The 14,217-nt window shown below is 36.7% G+C and overlaps 1 protein-coding gene across 1 annotated transcript in view; it reads right to left on the reverse strand.

Annotated features, from left to right (window-relative positions):
- CCDC178 (coiled-coil domain containing 178) overlaps positions 1–14,217 on the reverse strand; it is a 418,410-nt gene that overhangs the window by 173,272 nt on the left and 230,921 nt on the right. Inside the window, exon 18 of the mRNA XM_055124824.1 lies at positions 4,823–4,972. Coding sequence (XP_054980799.1) covers positions 4,823–4,972 — 150 coding nt within the window. The remainder of the gene's footprint in view (positions 1–4,822; positions 4,973–14,217) is intronic.

Raw genomic sequence — 14,217 nt, forward strand, 5'->3', positions numbered from 1 at the left:
CAACTGCAGATGTAAACCGTGAAAGACAACTCTAAGTAGAAAATATACCTACCATATAAGAAGTATGTAATGAATAATTTACTTGTTTTGGTATAATTCAAAAATTATTTCTGGGTTAAAAATATTTTATTTTAGGGGCTGGAGAGATAGCACAGCGGGTAGGGCATTTGCCTTGCACGCGGCCGACCCGGGTTCAAATCCCAGCATCCCATATGGTCCCCTGAGCATGACCAGGGGTAATTCCTGAGTGCAAAGCCAGGAGTAACCCCTGTGCATTGCCAGGTGTGACCCAAAAAGCAAAAAAAAAAAATTATTTTAGAGTTGTGTGCTCTTGGAGTTCTTCATCTGTAAAATACTTCTTCGGAGACTAAAAAATTTTTAAAGGTGTTCTCTAGTCCTAATGTTTTACAATTTTTGATTTTGTTTTTGGGCTGCACCGGGTGGTTTTTAGGGCTTTCTCCTGGCTCTGTGTCAGGGAACTTTCCCTGGAAAGACTTGGAGGACCATATGGGATGCTGGGGATCAAACCCAAGTTCATTTTTTGTAAGGTAAGCTCCTTGCCCGTTGTACTATCTTTTTTGCTCCCAAGTTTTACAATTTTATAGTTATAAAACCTACTTATAAACTCTATGGAAATAAAATAATTCCAATTAAATAGTATTTTCCCACCAGAAAAAAAAAATTACTGGTTGGGAAAATGACTTAACATTTTTTAAGAGACGTGTTTGCAGACTAGAGAAACGCATCAGTTTTGTAAGATTGCTGACCTTGCTTTTATTTGCAGGCCCAAAGATTTTGAGGTAGCAAGTAAAACATGTACCAGAGAGACAGTACAGGAGTTAATGAGCTTGCGTGTGCTGACTCTGATTTGATCCCTGGTACTGCCAAAGGTCTGAATAATCCTGAACACAGTTAGAAGTAAAGTAATCCCTGATCACAAAGCCAAAAGTAAGTCCTGAGCACTGCTGGGTATGGTCCCCAAACAATAAATTAAACAATCCAATGGTGATTTTGTAAATATATTCATAGGTTTTAACAAAGAGGAAATGTATGCCAGTCAAGGTGGTGGCTAGGGGCTGGAGATGAAGGAACTTGGGAACACTGGTGGAGGGAAGTTGACACTGGTGGTGGAATTGATGCTGGAATATTGAAGAACTATACTGTAACTATGAATAAACTCTGTCAATCATGATATCTTAATAAACTGTAAATAACTCTAAGTATGGTGTCTTAATAAAATAAAATTAAAAATCTTAAAAAAATAAAATATAAAACACTTCTTAAAGCTTTTATTAACAATGAAAAAAATGACTGTTTTCCACTGTGGAGAAGCCATGTTTTCTCTTGAACAAATTTTCCAAATATTGTCCCTCCTTCAATTTTTATTCTTTTATTATTTAAAATTTGAAACCAGACTTTATTTTCGGGGAGTGAGATGTGCTTGAGGCTGTCTCAGGCAGTGCCAAGGGACGATGCAGCTCCCAGACTCCACCATGCAAAGCACATGGTCCTGCCCATCACGCTAGCTCTATCTTAAATATGAGACATTTTAAATTACTCTGTTATTACCTATGAGCAGGATAAATAAAATCTTTTTATAATTTCAGAAACAAAATTTTCTATCTTTTACCAATAGAAACACCTATCACTGCAAATGTTAAAAGTATAGGGTAATACCAACACATAGAAAAGCTTGGATCATTTCATCACCAAGATTAATATTATAACATTCTAAAATCTGAGACAAAAGCACATAAAATTGAATTAAGGAAAGGAAACATTGTAACTTATACTTAATTTGTTTTCCTTTTCATTCAGATTTCTCTGCTACTTTTGGTCTAAAAATACAGATGTATGAGCATGTATAACTTGTGTCAAGAGACTAATTCTATCAAGCATAAAAATTAAAATATTCATCTTGCCAAAAAATTATGAGGAGAATCAATGAAATCAATCTAAAACAGAAAAGGAATAAGCAAAATTCCTAAAAGTGAAAACCATTTTCTCTGTCTGACAAGGGAATTTAACAAGGGCAACAGTTGAAAGGTGCTTTGTAGTCCTAAAACTAAACTAATTGAAGACCTAAAACATGTATTAAAATAGGCCTGCACTTACTCCTATACATATGAATGCTGCAATATCAAGACACTGGATTAAAGCCTTAAAGGTTTTTCTCAGTCTGGTGGCCAAATTCCATCCTGTAAGTAGTGCATTAGACGCTAATGACATACGATTTCTCACTGACAGATTTAACAGCATCAATAAGGCCTCTCTGTCCATTGCAGCAAATTGATCCTACATGACACTGACAAGGGCAGCCTGCACTTAATGACCTCCATAGCTGAAGGATGGAAATGAAAAATGATTGGAAGTACAAATAAATCTTTGAAAGTTTCCCTGAAACAGGTGTGCTCAAAGTATGATTCCTGATGGATCTCTACAAACATTACCCAGTCTACCAGAATGTCCCACTCTCTGTTCATACTCTTTGGATCTTGAATCAGATTTCCTTTGATTCCAAAACTATGTTCAAGATAATTACAGTTTCTACACGAAGATATTATGTGAGTCAACTCTCTTAAAAGTAGATACGAGTTCTTTAGTATTTATACAGATGTGTCATATATTTTTATTTTCCACCTAAGATTCTTTTCAAACTGATAGCAAGTATTCCTAAAATTTGTTTTTAGTTCCCTCTAAAGTAAAATTAGAAAGTAAAATTTCCTGAAAGTAAAATTCAGTATAGGCATTGATTATTTTCTCTTCCTAAATGATCAACAACAAGTTGACTGTATTTAACATGTAGAACAATTTCAAAAGCATCAAGTGATGGGGCAATGCTCTTAATAGATACACTGATGTCCTTTTTTTGAAATCAGAGCAATGCTTTTAAATCTGAGTTATTACTTTGGATTCTTTCCCACACATATTTATAGAAGTCCCTTACTCTTATTACTACTTGAATATAAAATTTTAATAGAAAAACAGAGTTTTTCTATCATTCTTAAAATCTTAACTCTAATAAATACAAAAGGGAAATATAGAAGAGTTTACAAGCAGTATGCAAGATGACAGCAATAGTTACAGTTGCTTCAGTTATCCTTTCATTTACAAAGTAACTATGGATGTCTCTTCATTAGTCTCACTGCCTTAAGTATCATTTTATACATAAAAAAAAATTTTGTCAGTTACTTATTTTCCAAGATTACCAAGTTATGCATATGTAATTCTATACTCAAACTATGTTTCTCTATCTTCTTAAGTATTCCAGAATAATGGGGGATAAATAGTCCTGGAATTCTAAACTACTAGTTCATAGTACAACAATGTGGGTGACATAGGAGAAAGGATTCATTAGCAGTCTATTGGTTCTTATGACTATATGAAGTCTTAATAAAATAACCAAATCTTTATTTTTCTAAGTTCAAATCCTATGAGGGAACAAAGATTCATAAAGAAACAAAGAAAATAACTTCTCTTGTCAGTGAATATCTAGAGAAGCACAGAGAGAAAGTGGCAAGATCTTAAAGCCAGTTGTATATTTCATTTTTCAAATTATTATTACTATGGAAATATTACTGATTATACTAGCATTTTTAGTGATTTTTCAGTGACAAAGGAAGGTAAATTATATCTCCAGGTTTCTAATTAAGTTCTACATCTAGTAAGAAAATTAAAAAAACATATGGAGCACATATATTACAAAAAAAGATTTACAGTCCAGCTCAATAGTAGATTCTTTTCATTTTGGGCCACACCGCAGTGCTCAGCCTTATTCCTAACTCTGGGGTCACATTGGAAGGCTCAGGGGACCAAATGGGTTGTCAAGGGTCAAACCCAGGTTGACCTCTGTAAGCAAGGTTCTGTGTACTGTACATAGGATATAGTTCTGACTTATAAAGCAGTAAGTTCTGAAATAAATTTGTTTCTCAAGTAGGCCTTCAGAATTTACTTTAAAATCATTAATAAGAAGGTAGAAAAAAAATTGACAAAATATAGCATTTTGTGACACTATATAAAGAGCCTCTTGCCCTCGCGCCTGGCTGTCTTCCCCGAGGCCCCTCGGAGGGGATGGGCTCCAGCTTTCCTCCCTGCCCCGAGCAGAGCTCCCAGCGGCTGAAGACCTCCGGAGCCTAGCCACAGCCATGCTTAAGGCCCCTCTCCACACGTTCGGATGAGCCTCACGCATGAAGGTACTGGCAGAGGAACCCAGGTGTGTGGGGCGTGGGACTGAGCCCTCCCAGCCTGCTCGGATCGGGACTGGGCCTCTTCTGCCCAGTTTTCCCATTTCCCAGTAGCTAGGCGGTCACACCCAGGGACTGGCCCCGGTGCTGTGTAATCCCATCAATGGTCAACATCCAGAGACAACAAGCAAGCTCCCAGAAGCTAGTGGCCGCTTTGCGGGCACTCGATATTTTACAGCCTACTTCTCCCTCTGGGAGAAACTGGGAAGCTACCTAGAGTTTCCTGCCCAATTGGGAGAGCCTTGCAAACTCCCCATGGTGTATTAATATGCCAAAACCAGTAACAAGTTGGGCCTCATTCCCCTGACCCTGAAAGAGCATCCAATGCGGCATCGTTGGGAAGGATGAGTAGAGAGAGGCTTCTAAAATCTCAGGGATAGGACGAATGGAGATGTTACTGAGACCGCTGGAGAAATTCGACGATCAATGGGATGATGATGATGATGATGATGATGATGATGATGATGATGATGATGATGATATAAAGAGCCACTATCAAAGGGAGACTCCATGTGCATTTTTTATAATGCACATGTCAAGTATACAATGATATTTTTCAAAAATAAGAAAAATTGTACCTGTGTTTTATCTGCAATTGCGTTGTCAAGTGGAAACTGTCTGTCACGCTGGCTTAAATAACCACTCTTTACTGTAAAGAAAGTATTCTGCAATTTCACATATTCTTGAGCTAAACGTAGATTTTCATTCAAGGAATTACTTTGAATTTCCTAGAAGATAAAGAGAAATGTATAGATAATTAAAATAATTTTAATTTGCATTTCAAGTCCAGTCCCTATTAACTAACGTAGTATACTATTTCTAAATATTTTAGAAAAATAAAACATCAAAAAAAGTGGGGGGGGAATAAGTCTTCTTTCAATTGAGTAAAGTTCTTTCTTTCCTGATGCAGGTTTTCTATTGATTAATCAGTCTGACTTTCACTCATCTTTTTTTCTGGATTTCCCTTTATAATTAATGCCTTGGGAAGTGTCCAGTCCTAGGAGGCTCAACTAAGCATCCCAGGAGTCTAATTCAGTTTTTCAAGTCCTTTTACTCTCCAAAAGTCTCAGTGTTCATATGGATGAAGAGGCTTAGGAGCTTAAATTTCCATCTCCAAGAGGTTAAGAATGACAGTATTTACACAAAATGCTAGAAACAAAAAAGTCGTGAAAGACAAGAAAAGGAAACCCAAATAGTTAATAGTATACTTTAATTATAATACAGGTTAAATCTGCTTCCATGAGACTTTATGATACCCCAGGACTAAGTATACAATAAATCTAATACTGACTCTTGTAATACCACCTGTTGGGGCTTATTTAACATTGCACATTTGATGTCAATTCAGTTGCTGATTCTTTTTATATTTCAAGCATAATTTTCTTCTTGGCTTCAGAAAGTATGTAATTTACCAATAGCTTTCCACATTTTCAAACCTGTTAGTAAATTCCTCATATGAAGATACATTCTATGCAAAACCTGCATTCCCTATATTACTTATAGTAGCAAAGTTTTAAAACACATAAATGCAGAACAATCATGATTGTAATGATTGAAGAACAAGATATAAAAATACCATTGTGAAGCATTAAAAATATTTCTTTGTGCTCCGCCTAGATTCAACCTGGGTGGCCATGCTTTTGTGCAGCCACTTTGCTGCTGATTGACCAAGATCCGGAGAACAGCTAGACTACTTTTGGTCCCAGCAGTGCTTGCAGCCATGTCTCTAGACTGTGAACTAAGCCATTGCCTCATGCTGCCCCAGTAAGGGAAATGATGCAATTTCTAACATAAATCTCCCTGGACTTAATCACTAAAATACTAAAATACAGAAATCTGTATTTAGTAAACTGTGCTGCCACTACCGCGGCCACGCAACTGCATATCTCTTCATTTTCAGCAATGGAAAACTAATTATCAAATGCTTCCTTCTCAGTAGGGCTGTTTTTTTTTTTGGGGGGGGGAAACTCCAACAACAATAGTGAGTTTTGTGTTGTAATATGGAATGTAATCAAGGTAAACAGAAAATGAAGTGAAATTTATCAGTTACGCAGGCGGGGGTGGGGTGTGGGGGGTGGGAGGTATACTGGGGTTTTTAGTGGTAGAATATGGGCACTGGTGAAGAGACGGGTGTTTGTGCATTGTATAACTGAGACATAAGTCTGAGAACTTTGTAACTTTCCACATGGTGATTCAATAAAATAAAAATTTAAAAAATTAATTAAAAAAATTTCTTTGAGGATATTGCCATCACATCAAATCTTTCGTTACTAAAGATACATTGCATCAGAATATACAGAGAGAAAATGTAATTCAGCAGAAAATTGCTGGTACAAATATTTTTGTATTTACACTCTTGAAGATTTATTAAGGTCACCAAATATATTTCTCACAAAATCTGGTATCCATATTGATCTCTAATGATTAATACTATGTCATAGCTATTCTTAAAAAGCCAAAATGATGAACTGAGAATGATTTCAAATGTCCTTGTTCTAATTCTGGCATAATGATTTAAAACTTTAGAAACTTCTAACTAATTGATCTTTCACTAGGAGGGAATAGTATCTCTCAGTATTTTTTATTGGTGTAGATATATCTAAAAGAATGGTTAAAATTTTGGTTTTTGTATTAATACTAACATTAAAACCTAATCCTCCGGTGATTAACTTGGAACTGATAAATGCTCTACTCAGTGCAGAAAGAAATAATTTTGAGAGTTTTGTTTGATTTAAAATAGTGAAACTTAATAGCTTAAATATTCTATTTCTGAAGCAGATCTCTTTTAGAACCTAGATGTCCAGTAGAGACAGTGCTGTATAAGTTTGTATTATAACTATTTAATGGAAATGAATTGAAAATACATCTGGAAATTCATGCTTTGTTCTCTCTGTAATTCAATTTTATTTTTAAAATATATATTTTTTCAGTTTTGACATCATTCTCAATTACACATACTTTCAATTTCTGATTCATACCAGTTCTTGGTTTACCACAAAGCTTAAACTAAGAAATCAAGTTACATAGTTAATACCAATGTTAGTACCAATGAATCTTCAAAACATTGTTACATCAATCATATTTTACATATCATTTTCCAGTAATGAATGGACAGAAGAATTTGACAATTCACTACCTATTCCTGAAAGTGTAATGAATTTCAAGTTTCCTTAATGTTAAATAATGTATTCTGTTAACTCTAATTTTTTTTATGCTTAAGAGTGGGATTGTCAACTCTCAATTCTAATTTGTTTCATTGTAACCAATTATAATGTAAAATCAAATAAAGCAAAGTTGGAACAATAATTATTAGTGAAATATATCTTGGGGAAAACACTACTAGAAGTACTTTCTAGTAGTATTTTAGAATACTAGTATTTAGCAGTGTATTAGCAGAATACACTGCTGCTAGAAGTTGAATGGCTCTCAAAGCAAGATAGCAATAGAAGATACTTTAGAGGAACACAAAAGTCAGAGTCAGTGGAATAACAGAAGAAAGAAGAAACTAGTAAGAGAAGTATGATTATTTTCAAATTAAAAAAGAAAAACCATTTTTTTAAAGCCAGTAAAAAGGGAAAGGAGCAATAGTATAGTGAGAAGGTAGTTTGCTTTGCATGCAGCCAACCTGGGTTCGATCCCTGGCATGGTCATCTGAGCACCATCAGGAGTGATTCCTGAGTGGAGAGCCAGGAGTAAGCCCTAAGTATCACCAAGTGCGGTCCAAAAACCATAAAGAAATAAATTAAAAGTACTCACTCACTGCCAACTCACTGTCATCCTGTTGCTCATCGATTTGCACGAGTGGGCACCAGTTACGTCTCTATTGTGAGACTTGTTACTGTTTTTGGCATATCGAATATGCCACAGGGAGCTTGCCAGGCTTTGCCGGGCGGGTAAGATACTCTCGGTAGCTTGCCAGGCTCTCTGAGAGGGATGGAGGAATCAAACCTGGGTCGGCCGGCCGCATGCAAGGCAAATGCCCTACCCACATCCACAGGAGATTTAAGTAACTGGAGATGATCAGATTTACAATATTATTAGATTCACTTACTAACGTAATTTGTAATCTAGTGCATAGATTTTCAAAGTTGGGCCTGCACAAGTCTGAATTCTGGTCAGACTCAGCACAACTGTGCCAAGCACTAAAACCTGTGGAGAACTGACATATATACTTATCCTAAAGACTGTCTAAATTCATCTGAACTCTTTTCAAATATTTAAGGAGAGAGATGGAGTAATGGGGAAAAAGTTGATCTAAACATTTTAGAAACACAGTTGTGATGAAATATCTGTAGTATACAGATATGCATAGAAATGTACATAGCTTTTAACACTTTATTGTATTAATATAGTCTCAATGCCTATGAATAAACTCATAGTAATCTGTCATCCAGACCCTCAATCACCCTTCTGCAGCTATTTGGATCCAATTCAAAAAGCAGAATGAACTGGGAGAGGTTGCCCAATGAACTGTGGTGAAGAGTTACTGGTATTTTGCTGTTGACTGGAATGCAGCAACATATTCTTTAAAGAAGCATGAAAAATTATCCCCAAGACATATAGTCAATCTCAATTAAAAAGTGTCATAAATATTTGGAGGGACAACCCCAAGAGGTGCTTAGGGCTTACTCTGGACTCAGTGCTCCTGGCAGGCTCAAGGAACCACTTGGGCTGTTTGCAAGGCAAGAACCTTACCCACAGTACTGTCACTCTTGCCCCATAAAATTTATTTTTAAATACAGATTTAAATTCATGCTTTTTTATTATTTATTGAGTTTGGGGTCACACAGGGATTACTTCTTTTTTTTTTTTCTGTTTCTAATTATTTATCTGTTGGTGTACACCGAGAGATAAACAGCACATGAGCAGCGGTGGGGGAGGATAAGTACGGGACACTTTCAACTCGGATATTTCCGTAGTTTTGTCATTTGAAAATAAACTTCTTTTTTATTGTTTATTACAAGAGAAGATAAAAATTGCATGGAAAACGTCGGGAGTCTACTCCTTTCTACCCTGGAGAGCAAACAGCAAAAACCTTTCCTTGGGCTGAAATGAAGCCAGAAGTAAGGATAGAAAGCACAACATCTCTCATTTCTGGGACACTGTGTGTAGCAGCAAGAAGAGAAAATTTTCCCCAAATCTTGTGCTAAATGATTTAAGAGTGTTTTGCAATAGTAACTGTCTGGAACCCCGGAGAAGACAGAAGTCAGGGGCAAGTGGTTTCAGGTCTCAAACCATCTTAATCTCCACCTCTTCCTCCAAGCTCTGAACCATCTGAACACAATTGCTCCCCTCCCTCTGTATCTGGTTTAGATTGTGAGCCACAAAGACAGTGCTTATTGTGATTGCTCAAATGGTGCGACCCAAGACAGTAACTGATAGTGGTAAAGGCTTGGGATTTTGGTTGCCTCTCATTGGCCTTATGACCTTGTGATTGTGACAAAACCTCTTTTTTTGGGGGGGGTCACACCCAGCAATGCTCAGGGATTTCTCCTGGCTCTGCACTTGGGAATTACTCCTGATGGTGCTTGGGGTCCATATGGGATGCTGGGAATCGAACCCGGGTTGGCTGCATGCAATGCAAAAACCCTACCTACTGTGCTATCGCTCCAGCCCCAGGAAACCTCTTAATTGCACTAAACTTGGAACTTCCTCATCTGGAAAACAGAGGTTTAATCCTTTCAACTTATATTTCATAGACACTTACCAGGTGTTGGATTTTCAAAAAACAAGAGGCAAAACCAAGCCATAGTAAGTATATCAAGCAACTTTCTCTATTTCTTTTTCCTCAGTTTTTTTTTTTTTTGCCACATCCTGCTATCCTCACAGTGCTGGGGTGGGGGTGGGGGACCAGGGTTGGTGACAGGCAAGAACAGCACTATAATCCTGCACTATCTCTTCAAGGACCCCCTCCCTCCGTATGCAACCTTAATCAAATAGGAGAGGAAGAAAATAAATAAAACAACTAAGTACAGGGAGTAGGGTCGAAGCACATGCGTTGCATGTCAGAGGCTGGGATTCTATCTCTGGCACTGGTTGGTTCCCACAGCACTTTGGAGGATATTTAATCACTGAGCTGAGAATACTCTTGTACACTGCAAAAATGTGATGCCCACACAGGGATTACTTCTGACTCTGCACTCAGGATCATTCCTGGCAGTGCTCTGGGGACCATGTGAGATGCTGTGAATTGGGTCAGGTGTATGTAAGGTAAGTACCTTATCTGCTGTACTATCTCTCGGGCCCATTATTTTACATAAGAGGCTATGCCCCGTTCTCAATTATGTATATTAAGAGAGTTGTCATCTTTTGACCCAGTTCTAATTATAAATGTCCTCTCCTGATATCTCACCTAATCTTTTCTGATGATCTGTCTGTCATTTCCAGGCCCTTGGTTAATAATAATTTACTTTAGATAGTCGCTTTCTTATATATGACTGAGGTTCTCCTGCCTACTATTCTGTGTTCTTGTACAGACTACAATAGACTCACTTTAGTTCCAATGTTAGAAAAAATTGACTTTCTGCCAGAACCTCCAGAAAGCAAAAGCTATGTTACTGGTATATATTGATCATTTTTACTTCAGAGCATTCTTTCATCTAGTTGTTCATTAATTTATGTGCTCAATCATTTGTATAGTAAAACCCGATGAGTTTATGGGTCCAACTCTATAGCTATTTAGGGATTAAAGAAACAAATAATACCTCTTCACCAGGGATTACAGGTTAGAGTGGGAGGAGCCGAAGTGTAAACTAGTTTCATCAAGATGTTTCTTTAATACGGTTTTGCCAAGAATTTATTCTATAAAGCAGGTTGGAAAGGCCAGAAAAGGCTGTCATAGAATAATCAGTGTCCTGAATCTCAGCAGAGCCATCTCTATTTGTTGTCATGCAGGTTAATATATGTTTGAGTAAAAGTTGTGTGAGTCAGTAAAAGGAGGAATGTTTTCTTGACCTCAACTGGACTACTATATATCACTGCAACCTATGCTTTGTGAAGTAAAACTTTTGTAGGTCATATTAGGCCTCTTATATCTTTTGGAATTAAACTGTGACAAATATTATAAATAATTAATTATACTTATATATTAAGTATCCCGTTAAGCATAAATATGCAAGTAATTGCTCCATTCCAAGCATCAATATTTAGTAGTATAGGGGCTGGAGTCATAGCACAGTGGGTAGGGCATTTGCCTTGCACGTAGCCGACCTGGGTTCGGTTCCCAGCATCCCAAATGGTCCCCTGAGCACTGCCAGGAGTAATTCCTGAGTGCAAAACCAGGAGGAACCCCTGTGCATCGCCAGGTGTGATCCCCCAAAAAATATTTAGTAGCATAGATCGTATACATATGCTATGCATCATATTGCTGATATCATATCACAAAAAGCCACATATCTGCCAGGTTAAGGTACTAGATGATTTTGTATGCAGGGATGTAAATGTTTAGCTTTAAAAGAATTCCCTTTGAGTAACGAGCATTAGTATAATGAACACAAATGCTTAACATGCATGTCAATTCTCTAACACAAGAAAATATGAAGAAACTATGTATAAACTGTGTTTCACCTACTGTGTGCATGGAGGGGTTATTGCCTTGCTACTCCCTTAAAATCTATACACCAATTACTACAGTAAATGAGAGTTCTCCCCAGTGTTTGCAGGGAGCAAGTCTGTAAGAATGATATGTGTCGATACTCAGAAGCCTCAAAGGAACAAATAACTGCTTTAACTCTCCCAGGACTCACTTCCTTGTCTGTGCTGCCATGGAAACGATTCTCTTGTCCAACACGATTTCTCTGATAATTAGTCTTGAACAGTCTTGATTTTTAAATGAACAAATCAGTCCTCTGTATCAAGACTGTTATATGCCTCAAACTCTACATATTATCATGTCTGACAAAAAGCCTTCTATTCACTAATGTATTCAAAAACGCTTACTGAGCAACTCATATACACAAAGAAGTAGGGAGCCACTGAGAGGCCAACAGGACCTTTACCACTCTGATGGCTGACTAGTCAAACCTGTTTTACCAGAGTCCAGGCAAAAGTTCCTCTTCCTACCCCACCGATGCAACCAAAAATAAAACTACTGCACACAGGAGTCCTTCTCTTAGCCCACTGATGGTTGCAAATTCAGCTACTGTTGTTTTGTCTTTTATGTTTACTAGTGGACATAATTGCATTTAAGAGTCAGAAAAACTGGGAATGTATGGCTATTTTGTATTAACTCTACTTGTTCCTTATTATCTTTGACTATGTTCAGCATACATATTTGCCAGGAATTATTGATATCAGCATGAAAAAATACACAATTTCAGGGCCAAAGGAACTTGCAATCGGAAATAGAAATTGAGACATTCACCAAACTACATTAGAATACATTATCCCTGAAGAAGGATAAAAGACATATTTGGAAGATGGCAGTTCTATAAGAATTCAATTGTGGCAAAAGTGGAAAGTTTCAAGGAGAGGTCAGCTTTGGAACAAATTTTGGAGATAGTTCATATGCTATTTGGGAAAAACTGCCTACAAATATGTGTTTGTGAAATATTAAAAACTATCTGATTAATGTGGGTTTATGCTCCCAAATGGATATTTACTTTCCTCTGTTGACTGTAGTATGTCTCCAAATAACTATCCAAAGACCAGGAAATACAAATACCAACTTATAACACTTATTAAATTTGTATTTGATCAAATTTTCCTCAAATAATGTGCAAATAATTGACTAAGATAAAGAAAACAAATCAAATTATAAGAAGAAGTGACAATTGGGGCCAGAGAGTATAGCAGGTAAGGTGTTCTCCTGAGTCATGCTCAATCTCTAGTAATATATACGGTCTCCCAAGCTCTCCCAGGGCGATTCAGGAGAAGGAGTTAAGCCCTGAGCACAGTTGGTGTTGCCTCAAAACAAATAAGTAAGAAAAGTAAAAATTGAGAAAATGGTGTTCAGAAATTCATACTCGCAATAATTTTCTAAGTTACAAGGGTATAAATATATATAAATACAAAAATATATTTGGAGCCATAGCACAACGAGTAGGGCATTTTCTTTGCACATGGCTGACCTGGGTTCGATTCCTCCACCCTTCTCGGAGTGCCCATCAAACTACAGAGAGTATCCCGCCTGTATGGCAGAGCCTGGCAAGCTCCCCGTGGCGTATTCGATATGCCAAATACAGTAACAACAAGTCTCACAATAGAGACGTTGCTGGTGCCCACTCAAGCAAATCGATGAACGACGGGAGGACAGTGTTACTGTGCAGTGCTACAAAAATATATAAACATACAAAAATAAATACATAAATATACAATCTCATTAATAATATTTCTCCCAAGTTTATTCCTTATCAAACTAAATTTTTACCTTAAAGAGATATTTGCTTAATAATGTAGTCAAATATTCATTAATATTAACCAATATACTGGTACATTATTTTCTTTTAAAATATTCCTATATATTTTTATTTTCTTATATTTCAATTTATCATAATTTTAAAGCATATTTTTAAAGTTAGCTACTTTTTTTCACTCTATCATGTGAAACACTGAACAATTTCTTCTTTGTGCACACCTCCTGATTTGAATAGTTTCAGATTTAGAAAGGTTTCTTATTTACGCACATTCTAATGATATACATTTCTACTTCACTGGTGGAAAAGGCTGATCAGTCACAGAAAGGTCAGTTAACACTAAATAGACCCTTTCTTTATGTAATTACAAAGAATAATATCTTTGTGCTGATGGCACTGCACAGGGAGTGGGTGATGCAGAGAATTAATGTGCTGCCTTGTTGGCCCATGGGATAGAGATTCCAATACAATAACCACAACTTATTCTAATTATGCAGCTTTAAAAGGTCATCAGCAAAAAGAGTTAAGAAATTATTAACTAACTTTATCATAAGGTAATAATCTACTACATAAATGCAGAAACTGTAAAAATATTACGTAGAAACTACTACAAAAGATCA

Source organism: Sorex araneus, chromosome 2, assembly GCF_027595985.1.
Source record: "Sorex araneus isolate mSorAra2 chromosome 2, mSorAra2.pri, whole genome shotgun sequence".
NCBI classification, from domain to species: Eukaryota; Metazoa; Chordata; class Mammalia; order Eulipotyphla; family Soricidae; genus Sorex; species Sorex araneus.